Here is a 19,761-nt window from a genome sequence, read left to right as displayed (position 1 = left end):
GGTCGACCTGACCGTGACCATGCCGGGGGTTATGTGCGAAGCGGTGAGATCCTGTACCCTATGCTCCACAGTAGAGTCTTGTGCTTTGAACCGGGGCATTGGCAGTGTGGATGGACACAGACAGCGCTCTGCCCAGGACCTGTGTACCGAGGCGAACCGGGCTCATGAACCGGCTGACGATCTGCGCTCCCTTGATCTTCCGATTCTACGGAATCCTCCGAACCCTGAGCGCCGCCGTCCGGTTCGTGCGATCCGGTTTGTGCATCGTCTCTCTCTCTCTCCCCCCTCTCTGTTACACGAACACAAACACACAAACAACACACACTCTCTTTTCCCCTCGCTATTTGTTCTTTTATTTTCTTCCCTTTTATTTTTTTTCCTCTTTCAGTTCTTTCACTTCCGTACAGTACGCAAAATCTTTTCTCCTTGTGTCATTCTCTTCCTGGCCGGGGTCCTGGCCCCTGACCCGCTCCCCTAGCACAAATACTGTGTACGGATTACACGTAGTGTACACACTAAAAACAGTTGAAGACCATCTTCTCCGCCCGGAGCCCCTGCCTCTAGTGACAGACTAACCATACGAGGACTTCGTACACTACACTACATAGTACGTGATATTTGTCCAACTATCGGACTCCGCTCCGCGATCCGGTCCGGCCCCACGCGGATCGACCGATACTTGGTACTGGGGCGGCGAGACCTGTGGGCTGGGGTGCACTACACTAGCGGATTCCGTATTCCATATTTCCGTGCACTACTTAGTAGTGTAATCCGCACGTACTGTACGGATCGTACACTAACACTACATATTGTAGCCAGGACCCGCCCGAGCCTGGCTAGCCTTGCGAGGGCCTCCGTCGGCGAAGCACACAGAAGACGACCCCGTGATCGGCACCTGAGAGATGTCGCGCCAGGGAGGTGGGCGCAGGGGTCCCGGGCGATCGGTGGTGTTCGAACCGAACAGAGAAAGAATACGGATAAAAAAGAAAGAAGAGGGAACAAAGGAAGAAACCAAAAAGAGGGGGGAAAGGGTCGAGACCAACGCCGAGACACAATTGCCGAGGAATCCGGACGGGCGGTGCGGTGATCGTCGTAGCGAGAAAAATCTTCCCCAGTCTTTCCCGGTCTCCTCTCTCTTCACCGACAAAGCAGTCACAGACTGGGTCATTCTCCTCCTTCTCAGCTTCCTCCTGTCTTGATCCGAGACGGCGGTGAAGGGTATCTGCGACAAAATTTTGTAGAGGTATACGAGGTGCGGTATGTACTTTGCGCCCGTTTGATGGCTCTGTATAAATATGAGGATATTGGGGGTGAGTTGTTGCCGTGCCATATATGACACAAAGGAAAGGAAAGGAAAGGAAAGGAAAGGGAAAGAAAAACAATAGGTCCATAGGGATGGTGGGGGGAATTTAGGAAGAGGGAAAGAGTCACCCGAATTGTGCTTGTAAGGCACCTAAGGTAGTCGCATATGCAGCCTGAGGGTTAGGAGCATGTCGATTTCATATTGAGTCAACCTTTTGATGGAACAAGAACCAATGTCAATGCGCCTGGCACGCCTTGGGTAGGACGATGTTTAACATCAACAACCGGCCATTGCACCTACTATGTAAGTATCCGCTCATAGCCCATCACTAAGCATACAGCGCTGTGTGCTTATAAGGAGACAACGAACATGTCATCGGGAAAGAAAAAAAATAAAAACCAAGGAAAATGAAAGGACATTAGCATCCACTCTCTCCTCGTGCTCTCTCTGAATTAAATAACTAACCCTAACGTATAAACAAGAAAATTGTTGTTCCACTCGGCGATCATTCATAGTAGGCGACGTCGGGAGATCTACCCGCCTCCAGCTCCTCCCGTAAGACCTATCCATAATGTACTGTACGCAAGACAGTATAGTATACATACATGTCCTGAGGCTTGCATACCAACCACGTAACCATCACTAGTAGCCAATGCTCTCTCTCACCTTGTCTCTCTGCTCTAGTCCATCCATATTTTTATATTCTGCTCTCAAGGCGACGACAACAGACCAAACGTATACCAAAGAGAACGAACGATACGACACTCCCCCCAGAAGATAGAAAGAAAGAAAAAAAAAACCCTCGCTCGTTCATACATCCTCGTCGCTATCCTCACCAAGCAGCTCGCCCTCGTCGTCATCCACGATCGTATAGTCCCCGCCCCTGGCAAAGCTGTCCCGCGTCGTGAACCTCCTGGTACCTCCGCCACCTCCGAGCCGGCTCCAGCGGCCCCTCCCGTCGCCGGCGCCGGCGCCGCCGCCGATCCCGACCGCTCCGAACATTCCCTTTGCGCTCCTCCAGACGGCGCCGGCGACGACGGGCAGGGACATGACGACGGCCGCCACGGCGCTCAGCGCGATGACCGGGTAGCGCACCCAAGGCTGGTCGGCCTCGAAGACGGTGCCGCCTTGCTCGCCGAGGCGGATCCGGCCAAACTTGCCGTTCCAGTGCCGCCAGACGTACCAGCCCGCCGCGGCGGCCAGGGTGAAGGGGATCGTCACGGCGAAGAAGACGGCGACGCCCGACGCGCCGTGCCTGCGCTCGTACTCGTCCTCGTGGCCGGGGCACGAGTGCGTCCGCGACTCCTTGTCGAGCTGCCGGCCGCCCGCGCACGTCGTCAGCGGGATCCGCCGGTACCCCGTCGGCTCGTGGTACTCGATCGCTTCCGGGTTCTGCTTGCACCACTCGACCGGGTCCTTGGGCGACAGGCCCGGGACGAGCGAGCATTGGCCAAAGGCATCCAGTTCGTAGTTGTAGTCGCTGTGTAGGAGGAGGGAAAGAGATCATGGTTAGCTAACCCGTTGATTGGACAAGGTGGGTGGAAAGAGAGAGAGAGAGAGGAGGGCCCCGGGGGGGGGGGGGAGAGCGAGAGGACTTACCATTCAAAGTCGGCACGGGTGCAGGTGCAGTTCTGTTTGCCGTATAGAGGCTGCAGTCTAAAGTCGTTGTAGCACTTGCGGTCTGCCTTTTTCCGCAGGTACTGCGAGACGTGACCGAAGAGGCAGCCGTCGGGCTGCATCGGGTGCTTGGGCGACCAGAGGTAGTAGTCCGACTTTTCCGCGTCGTCGTCGTACTTGCAGACGCGCTCGCTGAAGCCGGAGAAGTCGAGGTTCAGAGTGAAGGCGCCCTCGCTATCCTTGCCCCAGAGGAGGAAGTTTCGGGAGCCGCCGGAACGCAGCGTCGTGACGTCCCAGACCTCGACCTCCTCGGACGCGAACTCGTGCTCTTTCCAAGTCTTGCCCTGGTCGAGCGAGTAGACGAGATTCTTCGTCTTCTCTGGCGATGAGGAAGCCGTAGTCTGGACGAGCACAATGATGCCGCCCTGGTCGCCAACGGCCCACGTCCACTGTCCCCGCTTGACCCGTTTCCAGGTGAGGCCTGCGTCGGTGGTCATGAACGTGTCCCAGTCCTTCCGCGGACCCAGCCTGTCTCCGACGTTGCCCCACGCGAACATGATACCGACGGCCGTCTCGGACGAGTACGTGTTGCCGTCGCCACGGAGCCTGCGCTCCGTATAGCCTTGCAGGTGCAGTGCGCACTTTTCATCGCCGTCCGAGTGGCAGGGGAACTTCCCGAACTCGTCATCGGCCGGCGGAGCCAGGTACGCCCACTGGGCGCCGTCGTTGTGCGTGATCTTGGTCTGCAGCTTCTTTGGCGCCGACGTCTTCTCGTTGGGGTTGGCGACCACGTTCACGAGCGCGACGCCTTCCAGCCCCGCAACTTTCTCAAAGTCGACGTACGCGGCCTCGTTGCAGTTGACGTTCTTCGCGCTGACCACGTACGACGTCCCGTTCGAGTTGCTCTTGAGGACGGTGCCGAAGTTGCAATACCCCCCGTCCATGTCCGTGGCCACAAACAAGTTGACAGCGTGCGTCGAGCTGTCCAGCACAGTGTAGATGTGCTGGTGCGGCACGTCGAAGCCGTGCGGGAACCGCGCGTCCGCAAAGGTGACCCCGTCCAGGCTCGCGCTGGCTTGAAGAGTCTCGTTGGCCGGGTTCGAGGTGGCGACCACGATGAACTCGGCCATGGTGGCGAACCCCTTGACGTTCTCTGCGCGGACCTCCTCGTTGTCGAACCAATCGTCCGTCGAGACCAACACCATCGGGTTCTCCTTGGCCTTGCCCTCCTTCTGGTGCTTGAGGCAGATGATCTGCTCCTGCTTGCGGTTCGGGTACTTGTAAGCGCTCGAGCCGGTGAACTCGCACCGCCGGGAGCTCTTGGCGGCCGTCTGCCAGTGGTCTCCGCCGTCCTTGCTCCAGGAGGCAACTCCGTAGCAGTCGTTCGAGTCCTCGCACTTCCTCCCGTTCCAGATCAGCCAGTTCTTCTTGTCCGGATGAAATGCCAGAGGGAACACGTCCGGATCGAGCTCGTTGGGCGCCTTGAAGCTGTGGAAGGTACGTCCGCGGTCCGCTGTGTAGATGACCTTCTTGCCCGAGGTGATGAAGAAGACCATATCCTTGAAGTAGGCGTGCGGGATGATGTACTGGATCTTTTCCTCCTCCAGTTCCTTCGGGGCCTTCCACGTCTTGCCGTGGTCCTCCGTGACGTAGACGGGGCCGACCTTTGTGCTTGTGCGCCCGCGCATGATGATGGTCTCGCCCTCGGTCGAGCTCGACTCGCCCCGTTCCAGGTAGTGCTTGTCCCACCCGTCCCAGTCACCCTCGAAGACGTTTCGGGTCTGCTCGATCTCGTCCGTCGCAGGGCCCGTGGGCGGCGCCCCGACGATCTCGGAGCACTTCCTGTCGACCTCTTTGTATTTTTCGTCCATCTCCTTGGTCGGCTTGCATGTGTTCCCCGGAATCTTGCGGTATCCCGACGTGCCCTTGAAGGTGTCATCCGGCTTGGCGTTGCGACACGCGCCCTCTGGCGGGATGATGGGGCCCTTCTGGACGCACTTGCCGTCCTCCCTCACGAAGTTGAAGTCGCACTCGTAGTCCATGTCTGTGCACTCGCAGTCTTCCGTCTTGGCCACGGCGTGCTTGAACTCCTGCTTCAGGAAGCACTTGGCCTCCTTCTTGCGGCGCTGGAAGCTCTGGGTGTGGCCCATCAGGCAGGTCGGCTTTCCGTCCTTGTCTACGCGCGCGAACCACTCCTCCATGTCGTCCTTGCCGCAGGTGGCCTCGTGGAGACCCTCAAAATCGATCGAGATGACCCGCCAGCGCGGCGACGTCTCCGTCATGCCGATGAGGAGGAACTTGAGGCTAGCTGACTCCTGCGTCGTCGTGAGAATGTACGGCCTGATCTTGAGACCGTCGGGCAGGGCCTGCTTGGTCCAGGTGAGCCCGTGATCGAGCGAGTAGCTGATCTCGCCGACGTCGGCCTCCTGGGAGTCCCGTATCGCGACGAGAATGGAACCCTGGTCGCCAAACTCGTACTTGTGAGGCCCGTCCAGCGCCTTCTTCCACGTCACGCCCGCATCGTCCGAGACGTAGAGGTCGCCGTCCTCCCAGTAATCCTTGAGGTGCTCACCCTTGTTGCCGATACCCATGAGGAGGCCCGGCGCGGGGCTCGAGAAGACGCGCCCCACGTTGCTCAACTCGGTTACCGAGTGGAGATGGATCCTCTTGCCGTCCGCCGTCACCGACTCGAAGGTGCGGCCATCGTCAAACGTGATCTCCGTCACGAGCTTCTTCTTGGCGCTCCCTTTCTTCGCCACCTCTTCCCAGTTGTCGACCTTGTTGACCAAGAAGACGCCCTGAATGCCGGTAATCTTCTCGAAATCGACGTGGCCCCTCGAGTTGCGGTTGGTATGCGGTATGTTCTCAGTGAAATAGGTGCCGTTGGAGTTGCTCGTGAACAGGACGCCCATGGGGTTCGACGGCCGCGTCGTCATGACGTCGATCTGGATGCTGTAGTTGGTGCTCTCGAGCACCGTGTAGGCTTCCTGCAGGACCCTGTGGTCGTGGTCATCGTGGCTAGCCGGGAAGACGGCGCGGTGCCACCTCTTGGTATCGTCCGTGACAAAGAGAGCCATCTCGTCCGTGTTCATGGAGCTCGTGGCCGCAAGCAGGTACTTCTTTACGACGGCAACGTTGACGACTCCCTGTACCGGCTTGTCCATGTCGAGGTTCGGCTCGAACTCTTGGATGTCGCTGCTCTCGTGCGAAGGGCTGAAGAAATTGTCCGAGATGAGGAGGCGCTGGTCCTGTTTGAAGGGCGAGAACGCGTCCCTCACGATGCAGAGCACGCGGTTCTTGTCCAGATCCTCGGACCCCGTGGTGAAGAGGTCCGAAGACTTGGCCCACCAGCACCCGTTTGTGTTACTGCGCAGCTCCTTGGCGGGCGTCTCGAAACCGTCGGTCGTATACAAGGCGACTTCCTGGCAGAGGAAGCCGTCGCAGCGCATGCCGTTGAAGAGGATGCGGTCGGGGTCCGTGGCGTGGAACTGGAGGATGTCGCCGCGGAACGCGCTCGTGTCGGCGCTAGTCTTGAACTTGTCCCATGTCTTGCCGCGGTCGCTGGTCTTGAAGTGGGTGGTGCCCTCGGTAAGGATGTATGCGCGGTTGGGATCGAACACGTGCATGTACAGCAGCCAGGCCCTGCCCTCGGGAACTGCGTCCACGCGCTCCCACTTCACGCCGTGGTCGTGGGAGAGGTAGACATTGTTGGCGTCTGTGTCGTGGAACAGGACGGTGTCCGAGTCGGAGAAGTAATTGACGTTTCTGGGTATGTTCTCGAACGCCTTGACGTGGAATGTCGGATGATCCTTCTTCTTCGCGGCGAGGGGCGTCGCCCAGAGGGCCGTGGCCAGCACGACTGCCGCCTGCAGAGCTCCCCCGAACCTCATGGTGCGCAAACAACAAGTCGGGCAATCATCAATGTCGATGCGGGAATGCAGCGGCCGACGGCGGTTGGTTCTCGATCTCGATTATTGGGCTTCGGGATAAGGGCTTCGGGATAAGCCCGGGCAGCTTGGGCTGCCTGAAGCTCTTCGTCAGAAGGTACCCGCGACGGTTGAGCGCGCTGAAGGACCCGGGGATGTTAGGCGTTGTTGCGCGGAGTAGGTAGACTGCGTAGGGACGAAGAGAAATAAGAGAAGGGAAAGAAAAGAAGAAAAAAGAAGCGACAGATATCGCGTACTCGTGTTCAGATTGCCCGTGGAACTCGATCGATGGCGGCGCAACCGTGGAAAACTTGGGTATTGTTAAGAGACCATTGAGAATGGCTGGAATCTCAAAGCTGTCATTCCGAATCTGGAGGCGGCGCTGCGTCGCAAGCTGAGACGCAGCTCGCCAATCGTAGCAGGCTGCGGAGAGATACCAGTGGATAAGTCGAGTAAGCTGCATGCGCCACAGTTGGCCTGATAAGGCGCCCGGCTGATTGTCCCTACGGACTATTTACAGTAATCCGTACATATACTAGGTAATCCGCACTAATAATGTACTCGCGAACTACACTCCCATGTTTTCGTCTCAAATTAGGGAGAAGCATGCGCTTCGTAGGTAAGCGATTAGTTCGAAGCTGTCATCCAATAAATGACAAAACATTAAAAAGGAAAGGTCGGATTTCGAGGTCCAGAACGCCGGGCTGGAAAATAAAAGGAGCGTATAACCCTATCAGATACAAAGAGCCGCCAACCGGGCCCGGCATCCTGCCTCCCCTCCCCCCAATGAAGCCTTGCCGAGAATTGAAGCCGTTCGTGGCTCAGAATGGGAGCCCGGGTCTCAACCATATCCGGACCACGACCGGCGGAAGAATAGATAAACCGCAAACCCATTTCCCTTTGTTATACCGCGCGAATATCAGACATTTCCAACCTCGAGATGCGAGCTTAAATTGATCCGCAGCTTTGCTCCCAGACGACCAGTTGCCTTGGCATAGCGGATAGCTCTAGAGCACCCATCCGCCCGGACAAGTCAACCCCACGGACCCGCGATGCCATATCAATCCGTGACATGCAGTTACCACCCATCGCGTTCATTTACTTGTAGAACACGATGTTGGCTGTGCCACCCGCCTTCAAGCCGACCTGTCTCTCAGTTAGCAAACGGTATACATTGCAAACCCCTCCCAAAAGAGAAGAGGAAAAATGGGAACGTACTGTGCAGCCACTGGAGCTACCATAGTACTCGCCGTCCTTCAGCCAGCATTCTCCCGAGACACCATCACCCTCGATCTTGATGTTGAAGTCAAGGACAGCGCTGCTGGTCGGCGTGTTAGGGAAGATGGAAATGAAAGTCTCTCCCGACAGACTCTTGCCGACGCCGATGTTGGTAGGCGCCCAGTTGCCGGCCGAGTCGGGGTACTTCTTGCTCTGCCACGTGCAGGCCTCCTCAACCTCGACGTCGAGGGGGTTGACGTAGTACTGGGCAGTGGTGGGTTGGCCCTTCCACCAGTAGTATGTTGCGGAGTCGGGGTTCGTCAGGGGGTACTTCCCGCCGGGGGAGGTCTCCAGGGGGATAACCATGGCCTCGTTGCCGGGGTAGTCGGTGCGGCAGACGGCGGCGGTGCCTGGGAGCTTGTTCACAACGTAGACGCCACCGGCACCGGGCTCGCAGATCTTGGTGACGTTGGGCCGCGTGAGCTCCAGGAAGCCATCTTCGTTGCACCACAAACCGCCAACCGACTGGCCAGTGGCACCCTGCTCCTCGGGCCATTGGGTCTTCTCGTAACCGGGAGGGCAAGCATAAGAGCACATCATGCCCGGCTCGCACGTGCCATCGGTAGGGGATTCGATGTTGTCAATTGCAGCGCCCTTGACCCACTTGCCAAACTTGGCCAGCGTCGTCCAACCGTTGGTGCCAACCCAGGGAATCTCGACCGCACCATACTCGGTCGGGACCTTGTCGCACGGGACCTTGCCGCTCGGGAAATCCGCGTCAAGGCCGGTTGGGAGGTCCGGTTCCGGCGCAGGTGCGGACGAAGTAGAAGGCTTGGGAGCGACGGACGAGGTGCTGCTCGGGGCGACCGAGGTCGTCTTCTCGTAGAACTGGCCTCCGTGAGGGAGACTAGCCACCGAGGTCGAGACGACAGGGGGCGGCGCGCTGAAGGTGGGCTTGGTTTCGCCCATGACGATGAAATCGCCCTTCTCGAGGCCCTTCTTCGCCTCGGCAGCATCGACCTTCTTCCCATTCCCCATAACATACTCCGTAACAGTCGGGCCCTCAACCACCTTGGTGACAATCACGGTGTCGCGCTTCTCCATCTGCAAGTGGTTGTGCTTCTTGGCGTGCAGATGGCGATGGCCATGGTTGTGAGGTTGGGCAGCAACGCTGGCAACGAGAGCTGCCGCGAGCGCCGTCTTGACGAGTCCCTGCATTGCAGCGAATTCCTCAAGGTGGTCCCTATTTGATGTCAGCACCCGGAATCATCAGCCGTCCTACGCGCCAGACGCAGATGCGATCGAGTCATTTGGGCAAAAGGAAGATCACAACCAGTTGACCTGCTGCGGCTCACTCCCCGTGTAGATCAGAAGCAGCAACGTGGAGACTCGATCGCTTGGGTCTGAAGGGGAGGAGATCGGCCTGGCTTGCGACTCCCTGCTGCCCCTGGCGGCCAACTGTGGAACTCACCTTGTCGATGTGTTGTTGTTTGTTTGTTTTGTTTGCTAGATCCGTTAACGGTTCCGAAAAGAGCGTGGTAGAGAGCGGTAGACTCTCTGTTGGATGGAACGACGACCGCAAAGGAGTGTAGTGTACGACGTTCGGGATGAGAAAGGAGTGACAACAGTTCAAATGAGGGATGAACTGGAGGAAGGGAGTCAGGTCTTGAATGAACGGAGCGGTCGAGCCACCAGAATGGAAGTGTGGGCCGGGCGAGGAGGGAGAATGGCGCGGAATGAGGGCCTGTTAGATTCTAGGTCCCGCAAAGCTAGCCAGGTCACCCACAATGCGCCAATTGAAGCGCAAGGGGAGCGACCGGGGTATTAGGGGCATTGCGCTTGGCGAAATTGCACTTCTGGTAAAACCCGGCCGGCAACATGCAGATTTGGGATGGCGGCTAACGCAGGTACCGGGCCACGACTCAATCAAGCAGGGGTTCCATCTCGAAATTGTGTTTCGGACGAACTCGTCTCGGCCGCTCGCTACCCAATGAATCCGCGATTCTGGCACCCGGCCAAAAGAAAAAAAGAAAAAAAAATAACGGGACTGCCGAGAATGATTGACACGGATTCACGAGAAGGGAACAACTTGATGGTCATGGAAAATGGAAGGGTCTCGCCCCCAGGTATTTGCGACCCCTGCCAGGCTGCCGAAGAGCCAAGACTGGACTGGACTGGGGAAAGCCTGGCCAGAACCGATTGTCTCTTCTTGCGCCCGCCATTCTGGATGGCGTTGATCGGTGAATTTTCAGGAAGAACGTTTCCAGCTGACGGCCCCCACTTTCAACTGTCGGCCGGCAACAGAGGTGCTCGTACGCTCTCAATATCGCCTTGTCTCTGTCGCCGGTGACCTTCCACACTGCGTATGTACCTAGGTACTTGCCACTCATAGCACGCTTCATCGGCGCATCGCTGTTGATCGGGTTCCTGACTCGACCAATCTCGGAGGCTTCTTGAACTCATTCTGCCAATGGGACCACCAGATGATGCAAAAACTCTTCCTATCGGCCCCTCCCAACTAACTCGATCTGATTGAGCAATGACGAAACAAGCTGGGAGGTCTACGGACGTACTTTCGTTCAAACAAGGTGCTGACGCGCCTCGACATACACTAAGTAGTACCCTTGCTCCAGCGGTTCCGTGCCGTGTAAGGCGGCGCATCATCCAGTTACCGATTCGGAAGGGGTTCACAAGTGAGATTCGTACTTCCGTTCACTCCCTGGGCTGCCGAGCTGCCGAGCAATCCCCCAGGCTGACTAACACATATTCTTGATGCTGATCCTGCTAGCTCTGCCGAGCACCGAGTGTTTTTTTATACGTACTCCGTACACCGGAACGTAATATAGCCTTCTCTCTAGCAATGTTCAAACAGCAGACTACAGCAACCTGCCCGGATTGAAGAGAAACTAGCAGGTCCAGGTTGGTGGTTAAGTAGTGTAGTGTAGTTTCCAGTTTGATCGGTCGTGTGCCAAGCGCCTCGCAATACACTAGTAAAGGGCTGGTTCTTATTATGATGGCATAGCCACACCGCAGCAGCCCGGTGCAAAGTCGTACCTGACACCAGTTTCCAGGATCAGATAATCCAAACTAGGCCAACACGATGTTTCGATCGGGGCTAGTTTCCTCATTTGGAACCCCTTCTCAGCACCGCCGCATAACGTCCAAAAAAGTCCATACCATAGTCTCTATCTGGATTCAGGGGCTTGTCAACGGCCCTGTCACATTTTTTCCGCCTGCTAACGATTTAGTTATAGATGTATTCAGAGTACGGATTATATTCCGTACTGCGCACGCCTTCGCACGTATCTGTATCTAGGCCTCGTCTACGGAGTACATTTTAAACTACGTATGGACAATACGAGCTCTTAGCGCACTAATTACAGTACAAGATCCCTAACATGTCAGGAAACTCTGTGAGTTGACAACAATGAATGCTTTGAGAGAAGTGCGAGGGAAATATCTGTCTCCTAAAAACGATTTGTTTACCATTAGGAGTTATATCCTTCGAAAAGAACCAGGCGCGAATCTCGTTCAGACTAAGCACACTTCCTTGAGATCGCCGGTATGAATGCAAAGCCTGTTGGCGTGTCACATCCCGATTGCATGTCTGATATCACAGTTAGTGTCTCCTACAGCTTCCAGCACAGGGCCAAAAACATGTAAGGCCCTGTGTAGCTGAAAACCAGAGCATTGTGAAGTACGGAGTATGTATGATATTTTGCGCCCTCTGGGAATCGCCAGCTTGCGCTTGGTTGGTCTTCACGAACTGGATCGGCCAAGTCTGGTTGTGGCTAACAGTGTGTCCGCTTTTGAGGCCGTCCAGACTTTGCCGCGTATGTGGGGATATTGCGTAAGTTGTTACTCGAAACAAGGGCTACACAGTACATCTTTTGCGGGGTGTTTACCGGAGGGAAGGTTCTTGGGATTAGCAGAAGAATATTTCCTTCTGAGCCACCTTGGCGCTGAGCACGTATAAGAGTCACTGAGCTTGTTACTCGCAGACATTACTGTCGTGCTCCCTGGGGTCACGACCAAGGAGGTGAAGATAAATACTGCGAGCAGCGGAGTGTAGAGTTTCATTGGATGGTACATACATCCGAACTTACCTAGATTCCTGAACTGGATTTCATTGGTTTGGCGAGGGGAGAGTTGTTGAGCTCTGATAAAGCTGTCTAAAAGAGCCGGCCACTTAGCACGTTCATACAACGCCTCCGATATCCCCATTCGCCCCAGGCACAAGACACCAAGCCATTATTACTCCGTCCTTCGGCCGCTATCGTGCATTGAACCCGGCTTCATCCTATGGCGATCGACCTTGCCCAGGTACAGTACAAGTCCTATGAGAACTTGGCATAGTTTCTGCCGCCTTGCCAAAGCAAAACCTGGCTTTTCGTAAAATAGCCAACCCTATTCCAGCGCTTCGGCCTTTGGTGCACTACTCTCGGGCGAGGTCGACCGCTCGAAGCTCGGCGGGTTGGGATATGATTATGTTGTTTAATTCTCCGATTCGGAGTGCTCCTTCCCTGGGTTTGGGAGCCCCGCAGCCACTCTGAGGGGCTTGCCGTCAAAGGTACGGTTGTGTGTTGGGGTGAATTGTATTGTACTTTGCGCCACTTTGCTCACTCAACTCGGTGGAAATTTTGGTGGACTCAATCCTGAAAGGTGAACAACCAGAACCACACCGAAAACACCGCCGGAACCTCTTGGCTCATTTGGATTAGTCAAGTTGTATACAGATTACAGGTTATGAACACCTTAGCACAGCCACCTCCCTCCGGCTTCGACCCTCAAATGACCCGAGAGTGAGAAAGCTGAGAGGATGATGCATGGAGCGTCAGCAGTAACCACGAATGGAAGAATGCAGCGGCGGCTTCAAAAACACCGGGACTGGCTTAGCGCGGCGAGGCTGCACCACACACAGAGCTTGGCCTGCCCAAATACCGCTTCGCAGGCAGCTGCGGGTGCCCTGGCGACCGTGGGCGATCCACGAAAAGTGGGGCAAGGAGGCTTGCCCGGCTGCTGCGCCCATTTTTCTCCAATGTCTCCATCGCCCGTGGCCTTCTTTCCTCACCTTGAGGCGGCTCTCTCGCGACAACGTTCCCTTTCGCACAGCGGCAGTACTTGATGCTGGATGCTGGCTGTATACCGTTCCCACGGAAATCAGACGCTGCCGCGTTCTCAGAAAGTGATAATCCATAGTTCCAATCAATTTTACCTTTCTCCGCTGCAAATTCGACGATCCCGCGCCCTGTCGAACTGGCATTCCGTCGGATACGCACTCGGAAGCTCTCGCCACGATCTCCAGCCACATCTTCAAAGCCCCGATCCTTACCCCCCTCCCCCCATATCAACCAGGCGATGCTCCCGGATCGCCAGTGAGGTTGTAACCGTGGAGATCCTGCGTCCAGCAACCCGGAACTAGACGTAGCGGCTTCAACGTGCTCCTTTGCGACTCCCGGCCTCGCTCGTGTCTCGCCGTGATGGCTTCGGAACGGGGCCCCACCGCAACAGAACCACCGCGTGCGCCGTCGGCCTCGACCGTGCCGCAGTCCGGACCGTCTTTCGGGACGGTAACCGAGCTGGCCCGGTCCAAGCCGCTCAAGCGAACGCGGGAGACGACGCCAACCTCACAGGACTCGTTGGTTTCGAGTGGCGACATGTCGCCGTCCAAAATAGCCCGGCTGGTAGGGTTTGCCAGGCAGTCACAGAACCCATCGACGGGCGAAGCTGAGGAAGACGCGAGAAGTAGACAAGAGGAGGAAGAGCACCGACAGCTCGCTCGGTTGGAACAGAGCGACAACCAGCCCCCTACTGACGAGCTAATGTCGGGCGTCACGGCAGACATGAACCGGCCCCAAGAGGCGCCACCAGACAGCTCTGGGCATTCCGACATCGAAGCTGCGGCGGCCGCGGCAGCTGCGCGGGCGCTCAGCTCGGTCACCATTCCGACGAGCCACGTTCCCGGCGATGACCTCCACGATGTCAGTCCGCAAAGCGGCGCAAGCGGGGCAAGCCTAGGCGGTGACAACGGCCAAGTAGTCGACAGCCCGGCGGCGATGGACGTCGACTCTCGCAATGACGAGGGCCTTTATGCGCCACAGCCCGAGGCGCCGATGGAGGACAAGGCGGGGTCATCTCTCTCATATCCGGGGGCCATGCCTGCGCCCGGCCATCCGCAAAGGGTCATGAGCATGTCCATCGCCGGACCCCAGACGCCAAACATCGACCTCACACCGCGCTCGCCAAACTCCAACAAGAAGCACAAGTGTCCTTATTGTGAAACCGAGTTCACTCGCCATCATAACCTCAAAAGCCATCTACTCACGCATAGTCAGGAGAAGCCGTACGTCTGTAACTCGTGCCAGATGCGGTTCCGCCGCCTGCATGATCTCAAGCGACACAGCAAATTACATACCGGCGAGAAGCCGCATGTCTGTCCGAGCTGCGATAGGAAGTTTGCACGCGGCGACGCGTTGGCCAGGCACAGCAAGGGCGCCGGCGGTTGCGCGGGCAGGAGGCAGACGATGGGCTCCTTTGCCCGTCAAGAGAACTTCGACGGCGGAACAGACGGTTCTGCCATGTCGGGGGAGCTGTACGATGGTGGTGGGGCCGACATGTCAGAAGAGGACCGGCGCCGCCTGAGCATGCCGAACCTCAAGCCGCAACACGTTGCTGGTCAGGCCGGGGCGGAAGGCTATGGCGGGTCGAATACCTACCCCCCACCGGGACAGCGGCCGGGCCCTCCCAGCGGCGGTTTGTATCCGCCCAACCTCGACCGCGCATCCTCAGCCACAACAAACACGTCGCCCAGTATGCCGAGCAGCCATACTCCGCAAACCAGTATATCGTCGGTCCCGCTGAGCGCGGGCGCTTCGACCGTGTACTCGCAGGGCGGCATGACCGAGAGCCCCAAACCGCTGAGTCCGAGCGGCACTCAGGGAAGTGCGGCAGGGCAGCAACGGGCGAGCAACGAGCAGCAGCAGCAGCAGCAGCAGGGCGCTCCGGGTTTGTCTCTGCCTACGCATGGTATGTCGCCAGCCGCCAAACAAGCGTGGCTCTCTCAGTACCCCCCTGCTGACCGAGACGCGATTCAAGGCAGCGCAGCGCAAGGCCAGCCCGCGGCCGGCCGTGGGCGCGCCCGCGCAGCGAGCGGTGACAACAATGGCAACTCCGGCCAGCCGGATCCGGGCTTGTGGGCTTATTACCAGCATTTGGAAGGAACTGTCAAACGGCTCAGCAGCCAGATGGAGAGTGAAGCCAGGACCAAAGCGCAGCTGTTGGAGAAGCTCAATGCGCACGAGCAGCATATCGCCGCGTTGACGGCCGAGGTCGCCGCGCTGCGGCAACAGGTAGCTCCCCCGCCACAGGAGGGCGAGGGTTCTTCGGCTGACCCAGCTGCCGCTCAGCAGTAGGGCTGGTGAGTGTGCGGTCATCAGACCTGGGACGCTGCGGGACGGGAGACAGCGGGCCCGGCGTCACACTTTACGCGCCTTTCTGAAGGTGCTTGTATTCATCCTATTTTTTTTCCCCGTATATAGAGAGGTTTCAAGGTCGGTCTAGCTTGCCCTCTGGCGGCGTTGGTACGGCGTAAGTACCTGAGTTTTTTTTTGGGACCAAAATAGGGTAATGGAAAGCAGTCCTCCTTTCCTTGTGGAACGGGTCTACATAACAGAGTGCACAAAAAGGCGGAGCTGAGCTGGGTATTTCTTTCGGTTGTTTCAGTAATCGTTTCCCCGATTATTGTGCCCGTATGAAATACGGATTCAGTAATCCGTACGTACTGAATGCTACAAGTTCTAGTAAGGTCACGGTCAGCGAGGTACGGAGTAGAGAAGGGTAAAACGGTCACCTCGGTATATTCCGGGTTGGGTCACAAGTCATACTACAGTACAGCCACCAACGGCTCTTGGCACTTCACATGACAGCGGAGGCCACTGCATGGTCCAGCAAGAAGCCGGCCCCACCTCATTGCTGCAACAACGTCATCATTCGGGGCGCCGGTGAGGAGTGGCAACACACTACTACTGACTGAGCCGCGGTGGCCTCCTTCGGTTTGCGGCACATCATCTCGACAAAAGGCCCAGGTACCAGCCCGCTAAGCGCGGGAAAAAACTGGACCCAACGGCTTGGGCTGAACGGCAATGGATCCTTGCCCTCGCCTCGTCGCCCCGTCCGAAGCGCTGCGACCGTTCCATTACTAGAATTGAGATCAGACCTCCCCTTTCCCTTTCGCCTTCTTTCTCACACCGTGGAACGCAGAGGAAGAAGAAGAAGAAGCCTCGACGCACTCGTTGCGCCTTCTTGGTGCAGACAGCTCACGCCGGGCTACCGCATCATTCATTGTCCTCTGCAATTCTAAAGTACATTGCATCGCGCATCGACTGCCTCGTTTCGTCCTTCCTCGGCAACACAGGAACCTTACCCACAAGAACGTCTTTATTTCCACTTCCCCGACCTCCGAGCCGAAGATCACAAAGCATGCCTTCCGCCCCGACTCTTGTCCCAGGTAAGCCATCACCAAACGGGTTCTACAAGGCAGCGCCTACGAACCCCAATATAGCACGCAGCGGGCAGGAAAAGGGTTGCGGCGCCGGCTTCCGATCCCGTCGTCACCATGGGTAAATCCAGGAACGCGCGGAGGAGGACGGCACAGGCCAAGAGGCCTACGCACGAGCAGGGGAAGCACCACGCAATCGCAATCCAGCCTGTTGACACGAAGACAGCCGCCCAGGACGGGGATTCCCGTACGCTCGCCACAAATGGCGCCCTGACGCCGAGCAAAGGAAACCCCGAGACGGTGAGCGACTGGTCACCAAGGCAGGCACATTCTGCGGCCGATAGCTAACAGCGTGTAATAACCAGGGACTCGACGGCACCCTCACGCCTGCAGCCGTGCCAGGTTCCACTCAGCGCAACGGAGGCAGTCTCGGGCAAAACGTCGGCGCCGCCGAATCCACGGGGGACATCGCTGAGCACGAGGCCGACGACCTTTCTTCGCTCGGAGGGTACGAGCCTGACGGACCGTTGAATACACTTACGAAGCTGCCACCGAATGGAGCCGTGCGGGGGGCGTCCGTGTCCAGCGAGGCAAAATCCAACGGTTTGTCACGGCCGGATGGCGAGCTCAGGGACCGCTCGAGACCGAAAGCAAAGTCATCACAAACTGTCCGAGATACGTACCCGGATCTCACGGACGAAGCGGGCAAGGAGGCGGCCGCCCGGGAGCGTGACCGAATCAACGCCTATAGAACAGGCGGCATCCGCTTCGCGCCCTGGAATATACCCTACAGGCGGCGGCTGCAGACCATGGCGGTCCTGCTCCACTGCCTCAGCATCGCCGTGACTGTCTCCTGCTTCTTCTCCCTCTGCGCCATCCCCCTCACGTGGCCAATCCTGATTCCCTACCTCCTGCACATGCTTCTTTCCAAAACGGCCACCGACGGCCGCCTGCGCGCGCGCTCTGAGCGCTTCCGGCGGCTCAGGATGTGGAAATTCTTTGCCGACTACTTCCCCGCGGCGCTCCACAAGACGCACGACCTGCCGCCGACGCGCAAGTACATATTCGGCTACCACCCGCACGGCATCATCTCGCACGGGGCATTCGCGGCCTTTGCTACCGAGGCGCTTGGGTTCTCGGAGAAGTTCCCGGGCATCACCAACAGCCTCCTTACGCTCGACTCCAACTTCCGCATCCCGCTGTACCGCGACTACATCCTGGCGCTGGGCCTCCAATCCGTGTCCAAGGAATCCATCACGTCGATCCTGACGACTGGCGGGCTGGATGGCGACGGCATGGGCCGGGCCGTGACTATTGTCGTCGGAGGCGCGCGCGAATCGCTCGAGGCGCACCCGGGCACGATGCGCCTGGTGCTCGCGCAGCGGAAGGGGTTCGTCAAGATGGCGATGCGCACAGGGGCCGACCTGGTACCCGTGCTCGCGTTTGGCGAGAACGACCTGTACGACCAGCTCAGCGCCCGGCAGCACCCGTCGCTGCACCGCCTGCAGATGTGGGTACTGCGTACGCTCAAGTTTACGCTCCCCTTCTTGCACGGCAGGGGCATCTTCAACTACGACGTCGGCCTGATGCCGTACCGACGGCCGCTGAATATCGTCGTGGGCAGGCCGATTCCCGTGCGGAAGATTGGCGCCGGCGAGAAGATCGAGGCCCGCGAGGTGGAGAGGCTGCATGCCGAGTATGTGGCAGAGTTAGAGGCCATGTGGAACAGGTACAAGGACACTTTTTGTCCTTCTGCGACAAGGGGAGGAAGGGAGGCCAGGTTGAAGATTGTGGACTGAACATGGTCTTCGTCCTCGAGTTCCTGTGCTGCCAGTCGGCTGCGCTGGGTCTTTTGGCAGGGGATGTTGTGTGTAATCGACCATTCATCGTCCTCAAACACGGTCCTAAAGCCATCGCACAATGTTTTAATTTCAAGGGGCTCAAAGAAGATTTTAGGTGTCGGAGTATTGTAGGCATAGACTTAGCTAGGCGCCAAGGTTAGATTCTTGTACGTTTTTCGAGAGGATATGAACCTACTCAAGGAGCTAATTAGGGATGACCTCGCATCTGTCGCACGGCATTATTTCATATCGAACATCGATGTCATGCTGGGCTTCCTTCAAGTGCAGCTGACAAGACTACAAGTTACATACAAAAGCGTCCCGCGAGCTAAGAACTTATTGCGTGGTCGAGTTACTCCGTATATCCGTGATCAATCACTCTGGAAAGTGGGGGGCCCCGGAGCCCGGCTGATAGCGGGAATCCATGGCACCTGCCTGTTCCTCCCCAACGGCCTCGGCAAAGTACCCTGATCTACCTGGAATCGAGGCAGTCATCCGTAGTTGCCGTTGCCATCAATCACCCGCTCAGAAAAGTGCGAGATCAAGTCCGATGTAAGCAGGTCTGGGTATGTTATAAATTATTCTTATCTTCTTTCTTTTGCCCCCCTTAGCGCTGTCTACTACCTTCATCAGTCACATTCTAATTTGATTGGCGAATCCAAGCATCGAAACGCAGTCTAACAACCACCATTTGCGCGCGCCAGGTCAAAGTATGTATGGATTGACAACATACACACGCACATCCAAACGTCCCATGCACGGCGGGTTGTAGAAACCTCCTCCTTACCTGGCATGGTGTTCTGAGCCCCACGTTCGCGTCCTGGGCCGGTAAACGGGCGTAGTAGTCCTCTCTTCTTCTTCTTCTGCCCTCTCCTTCAGCGGGAGCACGGGCCAGGAGTGCGAGCGACAGCATCCTTTTTATCCCGGTGGTGATGGTGATGATGATGATGATGATGATGATGATGAGTGGCCGTGGTGGGAGCCGCGAGAGCGGCGATGGTGCTGCAGCAAGTGATAGCGATTTGGAGAAGAAGGGAAGGGACGGGGACGGGGACGGCCGGTCGTCTCACAGCCCTCACTATTACGATGACGGGCTGTTGTCCCCTGCTAACCGGCGGCTGCCGGACTACAAAGATGGGCAATGGGCAGGGCCGCTCTCGCCCGTGACGGCCGCGCGGGAGGAGGGTGTCGGCGCCGGGCCGGCGGTGGTGCTGGTCCTGTCGATCGTCTTGGTGCTGGTCGTCCAGGTCGGTGTTTGGTGGGTATTGCTGATGGGCATGGGCTTTGGTTCCGAGGATGGGGTGAGTTGTTTCTATCCATCTTTTTTTTCTTTCTTTCTTTCTTTCTTTCTTTCTTTGC

At 57.5% G+C, this 19,761-nt stretch overlaps 4 protein-coding genes across 4 annotated transcripts; 2 read left to right on the top strand and 2 right to left on the bottom strand.

Moving 5' to 3' along the window:
• Positions 1-1,730: 1,730 nt before the first annotated feature.
• Positions 1,731-7,228, bottom strand: MYCTH_2296824 (uncharacterized protein). Its single transcript, XM_003659541.1, has 2 exons — positions 2,903-7,228; positions 1,731-2,783 (listed from the first exon to the last, which is right to left on the bottom strand). Exons 1-2 carry the CDS (start codon positions 6,808-6,810, stop codon positions 2,114-2,116), a joined length of 4,578 nt encoding a protein of 1,525 aa, XP_003659589.1. The 5' UTR covers positions 6,811-7,228; the 3' UTR covers positions 1,731-2,113.
• Positions 7,229-7,405: 177 nt separating this feature from the next.
• On the bottom strand, positions 7,406-9,703 carry MYCTH_77354 (uncharacterized protein). Its single transcript, XM_003659540.1, has 3 exons — positions 9,536-9,703; positions 8,065-9,307; positions 7,406-7,992 (listed from the first exon to the last, which is right to left on the bottom strand). The coding sequence occupies exons 2-3, from the start codon at positions 9,280-9,282 to the stop codon at positions 7,945-7,947; spliced, it is 1,266 nt and encodes a 421-aa protein (XP_003659588.1). The 5' UTR covers positions 9,283-9,307; positions 9,536-9,703; the 3' UTR covers positions 7,406-7,944.
• Positions 9,704-13,399: 3,696 nt separating this feature from the next.
• MYCTH_2296820 (uncharacterized protein) lies at positions 13,400-15,525 on the top strand. Its single transcript, XM_003659539.1, has one exon. The coding sequence runs from the start codon at positions 13,545-13,547 to the stop codon at positions 15,474-15,476; it is 1,932 nt and encodes a 643-aa protein (XP_003659587.1). The 5' UTR covers positions 13,400-13,544; the 3' UTR covers positions 15,477-15,525.
• Positions 15,526-16,159: 634 nt separating this feature from the next.
• MYCTH_2313777 (uncharacterized protein) lies at positions 16,160-18,626 on the top strand. The gene is made up of 3 exons (XM_003659538.1): positions 16,160-16,570; positions 16,788-16,861; positions 16,927-18,626. The coding sequence occupies exons 1-3, from the start codon at positions 16,543-16,545 to the stop codon at positions 18,358-18,360; spliced, it is 1,536 nt and encodes a 511-aa protein (XP_003659586.1). The 5' UTR covers positions 16,160-16,542; the 3' UTR covers positions 18,361-18,626.
• The last annotated feature ends 1,135 nt before the right edge of the window (positions 18,627-19,761 follow it).

The sequence above is a fragment of the Thermothelomyces thermophilus genome, chromosome 1 (genome assembly GCF_000226095.1).
Source record: "Thermothelomyces thermophilus ATCC 42464 chromosome 1, complete sequence".
Taxonomy (NCBI): domain Eukaryota; kingdom Fungi; phylum Ascomycota; class Sordariomycetes; order Sordariales; family Chaetomiaceae; genus Thermothelomyces; species Thermothelomyces thermophilus.
The sequence above is the reverse complement of the archived record's forward strand: the minus strand, read 5'-3'. Positions and strand labels throughout refer to the sequence as shown.

Bases quoted from the DNA above. Each gene is read 5' to 3' on its own strand.
- MYCTH_77354 (XM_003659540.1), bottom strand. From the start codon at position 9,282: ATGCAGGGACTCGTCAAGACGGCGCTCGCGGCAGCTCTCGTTGCCAGC. The intron at 7,993-8,064 runs GTACGTTCCCAT...ACTGAGAGACAG, and splicing joins GTAGCTCCAGTGGCTGCACA to GTCGGCTTGAAGGCGGGTGG.
- MYCTH_2313777 (XM_003659538.1), top strand. From the start codon at position 16,543: ATGCCTTCCGCCCCGACTCTTGTCCCAG. The intron at 16,571-16,787 runs GTAAGCCATCAC...ACACGAAGACAG, and splicing joins CGCCCCGACTCTTGTCCCAG to CCGCCCAGGACGGGGATTCC. The intron at 16,862-16,926 runs GTGAGCGACTGG...TGTAATAACCAG, and splicing joins GCAAAGGAAACCCCGAGACG to GGACTCGACGGCACCCTCAC.
- MYCTH_2296820 (XM_003659539.1), top strand. From the start codon at position 13,545: ATGGCTTCGGAACGGGGCCCCACCGCAACAGAACCACCGCGTGCGCCG.
- MYCTH_2296824 (XM_003659541.1), bottom strand. From the start codon at position 6,810: ATGAGGTTCGGGGGAGCTCTGCAGGCGGCAGTCGTGCTGGCCACGGCC. The intron at 2,784-2,902 runs GTAAGTCCTCTC...CCTCCTACACAG, and splicing joins ACCCGTGCCGACTTTGAATG to CGACTACAACTACGAACTGG.